The sequence below is a fragment of the Nelumbo lutea genome, chromosome 1, assembly GCF_056320005.1.
Source record: "Nelumbo lutea isolate HS-2025 chromosome 1, American lotus-T2T, whole genome shotgun sequence".
In the NCBI taxonomy this organism is placed as follows: domain Eukaryota; kingdom Viridiplantae; phylum Streptophyta; class Magnoliopsida; order Proteales; family Nelumbonaceae; genus Nelumbo; species Nelumbo lutea.
Window position 1 is genome coordinate 170,263,529 of NC_142684.1, and position 15,053 is coordinate 170,278,581.

Consider the following 15,053-nt stretch of genomic DNA (forward strand, 5'->3'; position numbering starts at 1 on the left):
AGTTTCTGCTTCAGTCTTGGTTCTCACAACTTTTGGGTGTAGTTTGGCCTTGTGTATTGCCTTCTTGAGGACGGTTGAACTCAGCCCTTGCTCGTCCTCATTCAGTATACTTGTAGAAGTCATCTGAAATCATATTTGAAGTGTTTACATGATGTACTCCTTAGAGTTTGAAAACAAGAATGGTGCTGAATATGGACTGGTTCAGGGGACTCCAAGTGATTCTTTATTGACTGTGACCACAGTCAAACTAGATGGAACTAATTATCTGGCATGGTCACAATCAGTAAAGATATATGTATGTAGTAGAGGAAAGTGGGGGTTCATTTCCGAGAGCAAGAAGGCACTCCCAGAAGATGATCCATCCTACGAGAAATGGATGCAAGAAAATTACACTATCAATGGGTGGCTTGTGAACTCAATGCAGCCACAAATTAGTCAACACTACCTATGGATGAATTCAGCAAAGGAAATTTGGGACAGTGTTGCAGAAACCTATTCCCAAAAACTCAATGTGGCCAGAGCATATAAATTGAGAAGTGATGTAAAGAATTTAAGGCAAGGGGAGAAACCTCTAGCTGTATATTTCTCAACCCTGAAGTCTCTATGGCAAGAGATTGACCTAATAGAAGCTGTAACTTGGGACACCACCAATGATGCAGGGACCTACGAAAAATTGGTTGAAAGGAACAGGGTGTTTGAATTCTTAACCGGACTAAACCCAGAATATGATATCACAAAACAGAATATTCTTTCCAAGGAGTGTGTCTCATTGTCTAAAACTTATGCATTGATGAGTAATGAAGAGAGCAGAAGGGTTGTCCAGGTTCAAGGGGCTGATATTAGTGATCACTTTGCGAATATGGGGGTTAAACCTAAAGGGAGTACTGGAACTTCTGGTGGCACAGGAAAGAAAGAAGTTATATGTGAGTATTGCAAGAAGCCGAAGCACACCAAAGACAAGTGCTAGAAATTACATCCTAATCTTGTTCCCATTCGGTTTCAGAAAAAACATGATAGTAAAAGATCAGGAAATGCAAATGTAGCTGTCGGGCCAGATACTGAAGAGATGTATGCATGTGCACAGTTGGCAGCCATGAGAGCAGAATATGAAAAGTTTGGAAAGATGATCAGTCAGGTGGGTGATGTGACTTCTCCTTCCAATCCTTCAGGAAATTCAACTTCTTCTGCATTTGCTCACTCAGGTATAAGGGCTTCTGCCAATCATGCAACCACTTCAGGTAATCTCAAGATCCCTTGGATTATTGACTCAAGTGCTTCTGACCAGATGACCAACCTTTCTACCTTGTTTGTTTCATATGACTTGCTTCCTAGACGTGATAAAATCATTTTAGCTGATGGTTCACTTGCCCCTATCTCTGGTAAGGGAACCATCAAGGCTACGAATTCCTTGTTCCTACCTTCTGCCCTTTTTTCCTTCCTACTGTGTTTTTCAAGATCTAGAGTCTCAGAAGGTGATTGGGAGTGGCCATGAGGCGAACGAAATATACCTGCATGATACTCTGGGACAATGCACTGATCATCATGGGAATGTTGCTCTCGTATCTGTTTCTTCAGAGTCTATTAGTCGGATTATGTTGTGTCATCGTCATTTTGGTCATTTGTCTTTTTCTGCCTTGAGTCATCTATTCCCTGAACTGTTTAAGGGAATTAGTTTGTCCAGTCTTCATTGTGAGTCTTGTGAGTTATCAAAGCATTGTAGAAACAATTATCATTTGAGCAATAAAAGATCTTCTTTTCCTTTTAATATTGTGCACTCTGATGTGTGGGGGCCTTACCACTTACCCTCCATGGGTGGCTACAAATATTTTATCCTGTTTATTGATGATTTTTCTCGGTTCACTTGGATATTCCTACTGAAATCCCGTGATGAAGTTCCAAGGCTTATAAGACAATTCCATGAGTTTGTTCTAACTCAATTTAATACCAGGATTAAAATTTTCAAATCTGACAATGCAAAAGAATATTTTGAGAAGAACCTATCCTGCTATCTCTCTGACATGGGGGTTATTCATCAAAGCTCCTATGTTAGGACCCCAAAACATAATGGAGTTGCTGAAAGGAAAAATAGGCATATTGTTGAAGTTGCAAGAAGTATCTTATTTGCCTCACATGTTCCTACAAGGTTTTGGGGTGATGTTGTTCTTACTGCTACGTACCTTATAAACCGTATGCCATCCAGGGTTTTGGGGTTTAAGTCTCCCTTCAATCTCCTTCATCCGGACAAGGACCTTTTTCCTATTCCTCTTCGTGTCTTTGGCTACACCTATTATGTACATGTCCCAAGTGTCCAAAGGCATAAATTTGAATCCAAAGCTCAAAAGTGTATCTTCCTTGGTTATTCCCCCACACAGAAGGGTTACTGTTGTTTTGATCCAAAGACTGGCACTCGGTATGTCTCAATGGATGTCACCTTTGATGAGCTTTCCCCCTTTTATGGTTCATCTCCAGAAAGACATTGTCCACAGGGGGAGGATTTGTCACAAGTGTTTGCTCTTCCTCTTCCTGTCCTAGTTGAGTCTTTTGATGTGCCTGCTTCTCCTTCAAATGTATCAAGGGTGGATCAGTCGTTCCATTCTCCCTGTCCCAGTACTCTTCAACCTCTACCTCCCCGTCCTATCCTCAATCCCAAGGTGTATCAAAGGCAAAGATCCAGAAATGTGCAGGTTGTTTCTCCTACAATACATGAGCCTCATACACTTCCAGTCACAGATGAGACAACAGGTACAGTTTCAGCACCTTTGGGGTCATCCTTCCCTGACCTTGATATTCCCATTGCTGTTAGGAAAGAAAAACGGAAGTGCACTACACACTGCATTTCCAAGCACCTTTCTTACAGATTGATTTCACCTTCATACTTTGCCTATCTCTCTTCTATTGCTTCTAACCCTATTCCCAGGTCTGTGTCAGAAGCTCTTAAGATTCCAGAATGGAGGGATGCTATGAGATCTGAAATCGATGCCCTACACAAGAATGACACATGGGAAGTGGTGGATTTGCCTGAAGGGAAGGATCCAGTCGGTTGCAAGTGGGTCTTTACTATCAAATACCAAGCTGATGGCACCATTGAAAAGTACAAGGCCAGGCTGGTTGCAAAAGGCTAAGCACAGACATATGGGATTGATTATCTAGAGACCTCTGCACCTGTTGCCAATATGACATCTGTAAGGTTTCTTCTATCTTTAGCTACTCACTTTGACTGGCCCCTTTATCAATTGGATGTGAAGAATGCATTTCTGAATGGTGAATTACATGAGGAGGTTTATATGTCTCTTCCTCCAAGGATGTATAGAACTGATATGAAAGGAAAGGTATGCAGGCTGAAGAAATCCCTTTATGGATTAAAACAGTCCCCTAGAGCATGGTTTGAGAGATTTAGAATAGCACTTGTTAACTTTGGTTATGTGCAAACACAGTCCGATCATACTCTTTTTGTGAAGAGAAGTGGACCTCTGGCAGTATACCTCATTGTGTATATAGATGATATTGTAGTGACTGGTAATGATGTTTCAGGAATTCATGATCTAAAATATTTTCTCCATACAGAGTTTGAGATTAAAGATTTGGGGGAATTGAGATACTTCCTTGGCATAGAAGTGGCACGATCCAAGGATGGGATTCTTATCTCCCAAAGGAAGTATGTTCTTGACTTGCTCTCTGAAACTGGAAAGATGAGTGCTAGACCAGTTGCTACTTCTATTGATATGAGTCAAACTCTCTGCCTCAAATGGGACATTGTTAGAAGACAAAGGAATTTTTTAGAGACTTCTTGGGAAACTTTTGTACCTATGCATGACTCGGCCAGATATTGCATATACAGTCAGTTGCATTAACCAATTCATGCATGCTCCCCGAGACATTCATATGGCAGCTGCAGAGCAAATCCTATGTTATTTGAAGGGCTCCCTAGGAAAGGGAGTTCTGTTTGCCAAGCATGGTCATATGAAACTTGAAGCCTACACCGATGTTGACTAGGCCGGAAACATTGATGACAGAAAATCTACTTCTGGGTATTGCAGCTTGGTGGCTGGTAATGTTGTTTCTTGGAGAAGCAAGAAGCAATCGGTTGTTGCTCGGTCTTCCGCTGAAGCAGAATACAGGGCCATGGCACATGGAGTTTCTGAATTATTATGGCTAAAATCATTGATGGAGGAACTTTGGGTTGAACATGACAAGCCAATGATGTTGCACTGTGATAATCAGGCTGCCATTAACATTGCTCACAACCCAGTGCAACATGATAGAACTAAGCATATTGAAGTTGATCGACATTTCATTAGGGAAAGGGTCTCTTCGGGTGAAGTATGTCTTCCTTTCATCACATCTGAAGGACAGTTGGAAGATTTTCTCATCAAAGGCATTCACAAGGCAAAACTTCAGCATGATACTAGCAAGCTTGGCATGATTGGCATCTATTCTCAGCTTGAGGGGGAGTGTAGAGAAGATGGGCCGAATGGCCCATAGGCTGTTTATTCTTTTCTTATTATTTATGTTTTTCTGTAATGGGCCTTATTCTGGGCCCATCCTGTCTATATTATGTTCTTTGTAATTTCTTGCCCAACTAAGGGCCTCCTTGTAATTATTCAAACCTATCTTAACAAAACAGTGTTAGGGTGCTAAGAGAGAGTATGGTTCAAAACTCTCACTCTCAAACCCTCATTGCCGAACTCTCAAGGTCTACTCTCTTCAGTTTTTTTCAATTCCCCAATTTTCCACGAGCCCCAATGGCCATCTTTGCAGATTAGGACCATTCCAAGTAGTTTGTACCATCCAACCTAACTATAGTAATGGTTCCAGCTCCGAAGGAGTCTCCAACACCTCCTCCCACGAGTCTCATTTCATTCCCGAGCTTATATTCAACTATGTGTCCCTCCATGCTTCTCAAAAGGATATAGAAAACAAATAAAAAATGCAGCAAAAACAAACAAAACACCCTCTGGAACCAACGACACTTCTTTGGTGTCCTGAACTTTCTCCCCACGAAAGATTCCTTTTCTGTGGGGTAGGAGAAGGGAGAGAAAAAGCAACCGCCCTCTCTAGAAGCCTCCAGACCACGTGGGACTTGAATCGCCCCTTATAATAAACTCCAAAAAACCCTAAAAAAATAGGGCGCCACTACCTAGGTCAAAATTGAAGAGTCCAACAAAAACAAGACTCTTCCCCTTTCTTCAGTTTTTCCTGATTCTGACGAGAAACCCTAGACCAGCTACAGGGCATATAGATCCATCAAGAAAATCCAAAAACTGGGCTTACATGAGAGCTTCGATCAGCCTCTTAAATCTCCATGCAGTCGGCCAATCTAGGGCTGCATGAGAGAATCACTTCAAGAACCTTCAATCTCCATGTAGAAAGCCTTATGTGCTGATTCGGCCAAACTTCTTGTGAAAGGAAGAGGAGAAAGTTGTAGATTTCAGCAATAGACAAAGGAGAGGAAGAAAAGAAGAAGGTCAACTAGGATTGTGTGTCATTACCCTAGCCGCCATCCCCTCATTCTATTTATAATTAACTTAAATATGAAATATTACAAAGATGCCCTTAGTAGGGCGGCAACTCAAACTAAATAGTTACAACTCTTTAAAAAAATAAAAACTAATGGGCCCAAGGCCCAACAATTTCTTAATTTAAAGGAAAATAAACTAAACACAAATCGGCACACTCAACAGTTACATAGCGATGTTTGGGGCCCATCTAAGGTTAACACACTTTCTGGAAAAAAATGGTTTGTGACTTTTATTGATGACCATACAAGGGTATGTTGGGTTTACGTGTTGGAAAGGAAATCAGAGGTTGAACAAAGATTTAAAGAATTTTTCCTAATAATTGAAAATCAATTTCAAACCAAAATTGGTATTCTAAGATCAGATAATGGGACTGAATACTTTAACAAATACTTAGGAGCATTTCTGACCGAAAAAGGTATTATCCATCAATCAACTTGTCGTGACACACCACAACAGAATGGGATTGATGAAAGAAAAAATAGGCACCTTCTTGAGGTAGCTAGAGCCATCATGTTTTCTATGAATGTACCTAAATATCTCTAGGGAAATGCTCTCCTAACTGCATGTTACCTGATAAATAGAATGCCATCTTGAGTTTTAAAATATGAAACTCCTTTACAGAATCTGAAAAATTGTTTTCCCACATCTCGAATAACCACAGATCTTCCTTTAAAAGTGTTTGGTTGTGTCTGTTATGTGTATATACCAAATGTTTTTCGATCAAAACTGGATCCAAAAGCTGAAAAATGTGTGTTTCTTGGTTATGCATCTAATAAAAAAGGGTACAAATGCTTTAATCCAGTTACAAAGAAATTTTTTTGTGAGTATGGATGTACACTTTGTTGAGGACCAACCTTTCTTTCAAAAAAATTCTCTTCAGGGGGAGCATAAGTAAGGAAGATAATTTTTGGGAAACTTTACCTATTCTAGAAGAATTTATACCTTTGATTAATTCTGATAAGCAAGTTTCGGAAACAATTGATGAAAGAATGGACCTAGTGACAGTACTCTTAATCTAAATTTTCCAGATACTACGTTATCAGAGACAGAGGGAGAAGTACTTCAAACGGATCACAATCCTCATCTTGAGCTTCAGTTTTATACTAGGAAGAGGTTTCACAAAAGTACTATTGTTCCAGTTGTTTCTACAGCAGAAGTCTAATCCAATTTACCGAGTGAAGGTCCTACAACTCAAAGTAATCCTTGACATTCCAATTGCATTAAGAAAAGGTACCCGAGCTTGCACAAAACATCCTATTGCAAAATACTTGTCATATGAGAAATTATCACATACTCATAAAGCATTTGTGTCTAGGATTTCTAATCTGTATGTGCCAAGAACTGTTCAGGAAGCATTAGATGATCCGAAGTGGAGGTTAGCTGTGATGGAAGAGATGAATGCTCTTAGGAAAAGTAATACGTGGAGTATTACTAATCTACCCCATGACAAGAAGACAGTCGGGTGCAAATGGGTGTTTACAGTGAATTGCAAGGTTGACGGAAGTGTGGAGAGATACAAAGCAAGACTCGTAGCAAAAGGATTTACCCAAACCCATGGTATAGACTACCAAGGGACTTTTGCTCCCGTTGCTAAAATTAACTCTATCAGAATACTTCTTTCTCTTGCAGTTAATTTTAACTGGCCACTTTGTCAGTTCGATGTCAAGAATGCCTTCTTGAATGGAGACCTAAAGGAAGAAATATATATGGACCTACCACCAGGATTTGAAGAAAGTCTTGGAAGAGGCAAAGTTTGTAGGTTAAAAAAAATTCCCTATATGGGCTAAAGCAATCACCAAGAGCTTGGTTTGAACGATTTGGGGATGTAGTAAGGCGGCACGGCTTCTCACTAAGTCAAGCTGATCATACTTTATTTTTCACACTCCACCGAAGGTAAAATAGCTATTTTGATAGTGTATGTAGACGATATTATCATGACTGGAGATGATTTATTCGAAATCAACAAGTTGAAGAATAAGCTTGAGGCTGAATTTGACATTAAAAACTTGGGAAAACTTAAATATTTTCTCGGAATGGAGTTTGCAAGGTCCAAGGAGGGAATCTTTATCAACCAACGCAAATACATTCTCGATTTGCTCAAGGAGACAGGGATGACAGGTTGTAAAGCCGTGGAAACTCCAATGGACCCAAATATGAAGTTAAAAGCAGCAACAACAAATTAGGTGGTTGATTGAGAACGTTATCAAAGATTAGTTGGAAGACTAATCTATTTGTCGCACACAAGACCTGACATAGCCTTTGCAGTAAGTGTAGTAAGTCAGTTTATGCATTCACCTGGACCTACTCACTTTGAAGTTGTCTTCAGGATTTTGAGATACCTGAAAGGAACTCCAGGGAAAGGACTCGTTCAAAAATAGGGGTCATCTCCAAGTCGAAGCCTACACAAATGCAGATTGGGCAGGTAATATAAATGATAGAAGATCTACTTCAGGTTACTGCACTTTGGTAGGAGGGAATTTGGTCACCTGGAGGAGCAAAAAACATAGTGTTGTAGCAAGGAGTGGTGCAAAGGTAGAATTCCGCTCTGTTGCACATGGCTTTTGTGAAGTATTATGGATCAAAAAGCACCTAGAAGAGTTGAAGGTTCCTACACCAACACCTATTAAAGTCTATTGTGATAACAAGGCAGCTATTTCCATAGCTCATAATCCAGTTCTACATGACAGAACAAAGCATGTAGAAGTGGATAAACAATTCATCAAGGAGAAGATAGACGGTGATGTGATATGCATGTCCTACATACCCACCACGAGCCAAGTAGTAGACATTCTCACCAAAGGGCTTCCTAGGGCGCAGTATGAGAACTTAGTTAGCAAGCTTGCCATGAGTGATATATTCATGCCAGCTTGAGGGGGAGTGTTGGAAGATTTCGGTAATTATGTATTATATTATGTGCTATTTTAGGTAGTTGAGAGATTTGTGAGCTGTACAAATATTTTTAGAAATCAGTTTTATTTTTTCCTTTATTTTGGGAGATTTGTTACCTAGTTTGTATCCTAGAGAGAGCTATAAATTTTGATGTACAAAAGCATAAAAAATCATCCCATTCTTATTATCTTTTTGTCTCTTCTTTACTAAATTATTTCAACAATTTTTTTACATATTAAAACAATTAAGCATACACCATAAATTTTGAGAAGGCCAACAATGCCAAAGGTACCACTAGTACAAAACAACCAAAAAATAATAATGGATACTTCTAATGAAGACTTACCAACTGCCATATAAGACTGCGCATTTCCTCTTTTCCAGCTTCAGTTGTCCTCAGCCAACGCCACCATGTAGATGGATGAAGCACCTGTATATTTTTAACTCGTTCACCCCTTCTCTCATTAGCTATATTTTCTGAATCTTCAGTAGTATATATCAACTTTGACAAGGATACACCTTCATTTCTGAATACAAGCCATATTTCCTTTGATGGAGATTCAAAGTACTCTACATATCTAGCAATATGTTTTAATCCTTCTTCAGGGTCACCTCTTGACATTCTAAACTTATCGGTGATTCTCTTGCCAGGATTCAATCCATATTGTATCTCATCAAAAAATGATCTGTTCTTTCTGAATAAACTGTAGGGATCATGTTTTGATACTTTTGAAAAGGAATTTAGTAATCCTGATGACAACACACCTCCAAGAGAAAAAGAGGCACTTAAGAAAATTTCCCCAAAATATTTCTCTCTTAACCCACTTAAGTATACATTTGCTCCTCTCTCCACCTATTTTCAGAAATCAATATTGGAATATTCATGAATCATAAGCTTGATTAGAATGAAAAAAGTGTTACAATAAAAAGCTTTCATGTAATATTGAATAAAAAAAAAATCAATATGTACTTGTCATGAAGAGAAACATAGTCCAGTTGGAAAGAATTGGTGCCAAACATAACCAAAACAGAGAAGGAAGACGGAATATACAGAGAAAAACATATTGTTGGAATGACAAAAACCAAAGAATCCAGGCGCCTCAGAGGCATCAACACCTCCAACATGTGCCTGAGGGCATTGTGAGGGTGCCTCACCTGGAGGCACACCTCCAGGCGTATGCCTCCCATGCCTTTTAAAGCATTGCTCCAGGTGCACCCCTCCATTTTTCCCATCCTGCTTTCTAGGGATGAAGGACAATATCTTCCTCTATATCTCCCCTGATATGGATTATCAAAAGGTAACAGAAGAGGTTACACTGAGTTATCTCTGTTGAGCTATAGGTTCTCAAATGTTGTAAGGGTATTTTAGTCATTGTCTCTGTATGATTTACATTTTTATATTTCTCTATCAGGGGCAATGATGCAATTGTGCGCTTATATTCATAATGAATAAAAGTTAGAGAGGAGAAGTTTAGGGTCTCATTTGAACCACCCTCCTTCCCTCTTTCTCAGATTTCTTTCTTCCTTCTTCTCCTTCACTAAAACCCTAAAACCTAAATCTCTCCTCTTTTTTTCCTTGTTCACAACCAACTTGCTGTCAGAGCGAAGTTAGAACAAAGTTGAGAATGAATTGTGCATTCTAGATGGCCTGCTGACGTCTTCTGTATGGCCTGATGACATCAGCAGCCTAACAGCTCGTCTGGTGAACGTACCAGAGGATGGAGCATGATTTATAGTCTTCTGGTATAGGTTTTTCCCATAGTTATCAGAAGGTTAGAATTTTTTGTGAATTTATTTTGGAAAAATTGTGAAAAATCAGAATCAACTGCGGACAGCTCTGCTTTCAGTTTGTAGTGGAGTTTTTTTATGCAGTTACTCTGGTGAGATACCCTACATATTTGTCTGTTTATGGGACTTGGTCTCTTTTTTTTCTCTTGCAAGGACAGAATATTTGGAGATTTTTTCTTCCCTCCTATTTTACCACCCAGCCAGATGGTTCCTTTTTCAGAATTGTTGTGTTCAGTCCAGAACTTGCTGGGCGTGTAGGGGATCTATTGTCCATGGCTAGAAACTACCTCTCTGAGTAAAGAAGGGTTTTTCTTGTTGAGGATTGATTCTGTTATGACTATCAATAGTGTTTCTGAAGTTGTATCCTCCAAGGACACCACAAAGGGTTTTAGCTCCCTGTCGTCGGCTTTGGAGAACATTGGGATTCAGGTTATTAGTATAAAACTGGATGGAACAAACTATTTGCAATAAGCACAGTCAATGAGAATGCTCATTGGTAGTGAAGGAAAGCTTGGATATCTCAATGGCAAGACTGTTGATCCTGATAAGAGCGACCCAGCCCATGCCAATTGGGAGGTTGAGAATTTGATGATAATTTCTCATCTCTTGAACTCTGTGCAGCCTGAAATCAGTTGTGGGTTTATGCTTATGAAGACAGCAAAAGCCATTTGAGATGCTGAAGCTGAAACCTATTCACAGGTCAAGAACTTTGCTAGAATTAACCAGTTAAGCCAGGAGACAGCTCACCATTGGCAGGGGGAGAGATCCTTAGCCAATTATTTTGCCTCTGTAAGATGAATGTAGGAGGAGCATTCATCTTAGAGAGTAACTATGCCTCTCTAAGATGAATGATCCTTGGCCAATTACTATGGTCTTTACACTCCAGTGTGCCAAGGAGGATGTCGTTGCCTATAAAAATAACTGCCCTTAAGGAAGTCTCTGAGTTGGTTCGTGTGCAAACCTTGAGCAGAGATGAACTTTCTACTTTGAATCAGGTGCATGCTCAAGTCCAGAATGAAGAAAGCAGGAGAGTAACTATGCAGCATTATGGGACAGGCTCTATAGAGAGGTCTACCCTTGCAGCCATTCCAACAAAAAATAAATCTGAAAAAAAAAATGAATAGGGAGAAATTAATTGCTCTTACTGTGGAAAAGAGGGGCATGATAGGGAGCACTACTAGACACTTCATGATCAACCTACAAAACCTGGGAAGAAAGGAAAGAATTCAACTGCACGCAACATTTCTAATGAGCCCCCTACTTCCAGAATTTCACCATAAGAAGATGTAACCTCCGATGTGTCCTTTTCAGGTAATCCTAAGAGGCTGGTTACAATTCCTGAGGCAGAACTGGAGATGCTTAGGTTGAAAGCATAACAACAAGGCATTTCTACTACTTCAGCTTTTGCTCATTCAGGTAAAAGGGCATCTTCCTTCCATTCTTCTGCTTGATCTCTCCCCACCTGATTATGGATTCTTGACTCCGGTACTTCAAACCACATGACAGGTGATGTCCCTAGTTTTTTTCTAGCTATTCTGTTTGCTCTGGTAGGGAAAAGGTAAAGGTTGCTACATCCCTAAATCCTGCGGTACAGGAACTGTGGTCCCCACCAACATTCCAAAGGACAAAGTTGAACTTTGATAGAAGCTCTATAGGTAATCCAGGCCCATCAGGTATAGGGGGAGTATTTAGAGATGGAGAGGGCAGAATTATTGCTATGTATTCGGGGCCAATAGGTGCAGGAGACTCGTTGAGAACAGAGGTGATGGCTTTACTTCAAGTCATGAGATACACCAAACAATTGGGGTTGCATCAAATGGAGATTGAAGGGGACTCTAAGTTGTTAATTGGTTGGATGCAGCCAGGTTGCCTGGGAGCATGGAAATATAAACAGATGATAAGGGAAATCTTGTAGAGAAGATGGGCCGAATGGCCCATAGACTGTCATTTCATGTTATGTTATGTTTCTATCTATTGTGGGCCTTATTCTGGGCCCATACTCTGTAATGTTCTGTTTTTTGTATTTTCCTGCCCACTCAAGGGCCTCTCTGTAATTTGTCAAAGATTAAATTATTAATAAGATGTTTAGAGTGTTAGAGAGAGGTTATGTTCGAACCTCTTACTCTCTAACACTCATTACCGCCAGCCCTCTCTTCTCTTCCTTTCTTGTTTGTTTTGTTCTGGTTTGCATCTAATCTCAAACAGTTCCATACATCAAGTGGGCTGTTTTTCAACTTGGTATCAGAGCGGGCCATTGCTTGGCGTGTCCCTCATGTGGTTCTAGTTCAGCCAACTACATGAGGAGGTTCTAGGGCTGAAAGTTTACAATCATCCGCCTGGTTCTTGGAGGTCATTGGAGGGTGCCCAAGTTTCTATTCACTTGGAGAAGGGTTCGGTGACCAGGAAGAATCAGAGAGCAAGTTGTTTGGCCTGATTTGAAATCAGAGAAAAAGAATTTCGAAGTTATCTCAGAGAACAAGTATTCGGCCTGGTTTATAGTTCAAACCAGAGACTCTCTTACTGTAAGTCTTTTCTCAGTCCTTTGTTGGGTTATTTTTTGTTGTTTGGGAGGACTGTTAAAGCATTTAAAGCCCACCTCCATTCGGCCCACTGTTGCTGGACTGATTCTACTCAGAAATTTCTGGGTTGTTTTGGAAGTGCTATTCGGCTGATTATTGAACTGCCAAGCTACTGAAACTGATCTAAAACTAAGTGGTACTAGTCTCATCTTCATCCCAGCCTCTTCTTGGACCTATACTGAATACTTTGAAATGGTTTCTTCTAGTTAACAATAGGCTGTTAAGTACTGCACACTGAGTGTTCAACAAAAGGTCTCTTAAGGACTGTGGCCCTTTTTTCTTCTCTGCAATACTCAATATAATGAGGGAGATTGGTGTGTACTTCAAATGGACAAGAGGGTCAGCTAATGGGCTAGCGGATACCTCAGCAAAACAAGGGACTGTAAGGGAGAACATGTTTTGGGAAGTTTTGCAATGAGTATGCAAATTGGGTCAACATCATAATATGGGGGTTGACGGTTGTATTTTGAAAGATTTTTAATGAAGTTACCATTTCCAACCAAAAAAAGTAAAGGTTGCTGAAGGCTCTCTCTCTTCAATTGCTAGGAAAGGAGTTGTCCCTATCCATTAGAACCTCACCCTATCATCCATTCTTCCTATTCCCAATCTTACCACTAACTTGCTTTCAATTAGTAGTATTACAAAGGACATAAATTGTACTGTAACTTTTTTTCCTCACTCAATGTTTTGCAACGTCTCCTCAGTCCTTAGGGATCAATAGTACTACAAGTGGGGAAATAGACAATTTTGTTCACTGTCATTAGCATCTTAGACATGTGTCTTTTTCTTATCTAAAACGATTGCTTCCTAATTTTGCTAATGTAAATCCTTTGAAATATCAATGTGAAGTTTGTGAATTGGAAAAGCATTGTAGAACATCATATCCTTCGAGTAATACTAAAAGTTTGGCGAAAGAAGGAAAGAAGGTTTTGGTACTATGTTAATGAAAAAAGGAAGTTTTAAATGACTGACCCAGGGTATGGAAATAAAATAGCAATGGGTGAAGAAAAGTGCTAATTCTTTTGCTGATACACTTGTTAAGCAAGGGGTGGGAAGATTTGGAATGTTTTGGGCACTGCTGTAGTCCTGAATAGTTTCTTTGGGGAGGGTTAAGAGAGTTTACCTCTCCCCTTGATTCTTGTATCATCTTGTATCTTTTCAATGTTCATTAATAAAATTGTGTTCTGTTATTGATAAAAAAATACTAAAAGTTCTGCACCTTTTGCTATTATTCATACTGATGTTTGGGGACCCATATCTACTACTCTCTTTGGTTATTGTTACTTTGAAAGCTTTGTTAATGACTATTCTCGTTGTACTTGGGTGCACCTAATGAAATCAAAAGATGAGGTTTATACAATCTTTCAAAGTTTTCATAAAATGGTTTGCACTCATTTTGAATGACCTCTTAAAGGTTCTTCGCTCAGACAATGAAGGGGGATACCATAGTTGTCAAGGCATTGCCTAGGCGACTAGGCACCCTTGGCTGGGTGCCTCACCCAAACGCCTTGACTTTAAGCAACTAGGCACCCGCATAAGTGACAAAAATGACAAGGTGGGCGCCTTTTATAATATCATTTATATTGCAGTATCTTATTAATGTATGTGTTAATACATTTTATTATATGCTATATATATATATATATATATAGATATATATATATCAATTATACTTTGTTTTAATGTTTTACTATTGAAATTTAAAAGATTAAAGGGTTTTGAGAAGAGAAAAAGAAAGAAAGAAAGAAAGAAAGAAAAGAAAGAGGATAGAAAGAATAGAATAATAAAGTTCTTTTTTTCTATTCTCTCTCTCTAATTAAATAAAACAGAAACTCCATCCTTGTTTTTTTTTCTATTTTACTTTCCTATTTATCATATAAAGTTAATAACCTTCTTTAGCTGCTAATTAATATGAATTTGCTCTATTAAATACTTATTATAGTAGTATTATTTTTTAAAATAATGAAATTAATATATGTAAAATATTTTTATCTTTTAGATGTGATGATTTGCCACATTTTTAGAGGAAATTTAATGTTCTTAATAAAGAGAATTGCTATTGTTTCAATTAGCATACATGCTGAATGGTATATGAAACTAGGAAACTAGGCAAAAGTCAGTTTTTTATGTTACAAAATTTTTATCGCCTAGGCGACTAGGCGCCCCAATGTCACCTAGAATCGCCTAGACACCTTGAAAACTATGGTGGATACATGTTATCTGGCCTTCAATCTTATTTGGTAGCCCATGGGATAGAGCATCAAACTACTTATCCAAG

General features: G+C 39.1%; 1 protein-coding gene across 14 annotated transcripts in view; it reads right to left on the reverse strand.

Annotated features, from left to right (window-relative positions):
• LOC148879128 (uncharacterized) overlaps positions 1–15,053 on the reverse strand; it is a 207,098-nt gene that overhangs the window by 128,124 nt on the left and 63,921 nt on the right. For 12 of the 14 annotated variants that reach the window (XM_088960546.1, XM_088960544.1, XM_088960549.1 and 9 more), the window contains exon 11: positions 8,755–9,261. The exons of the other annotated variants lie outside the window; for them this stretch is intronic. In XM_088960546.1, the coding sequence (XP_088816672.1) occupies positions 8,755–9,261 (507 nt within the window). The remainder of the gene's footprint in view (positions 1–8,754; positions 9,262–15,053) is intronic. 14 annotated transcript variants of the gene reach the window in all.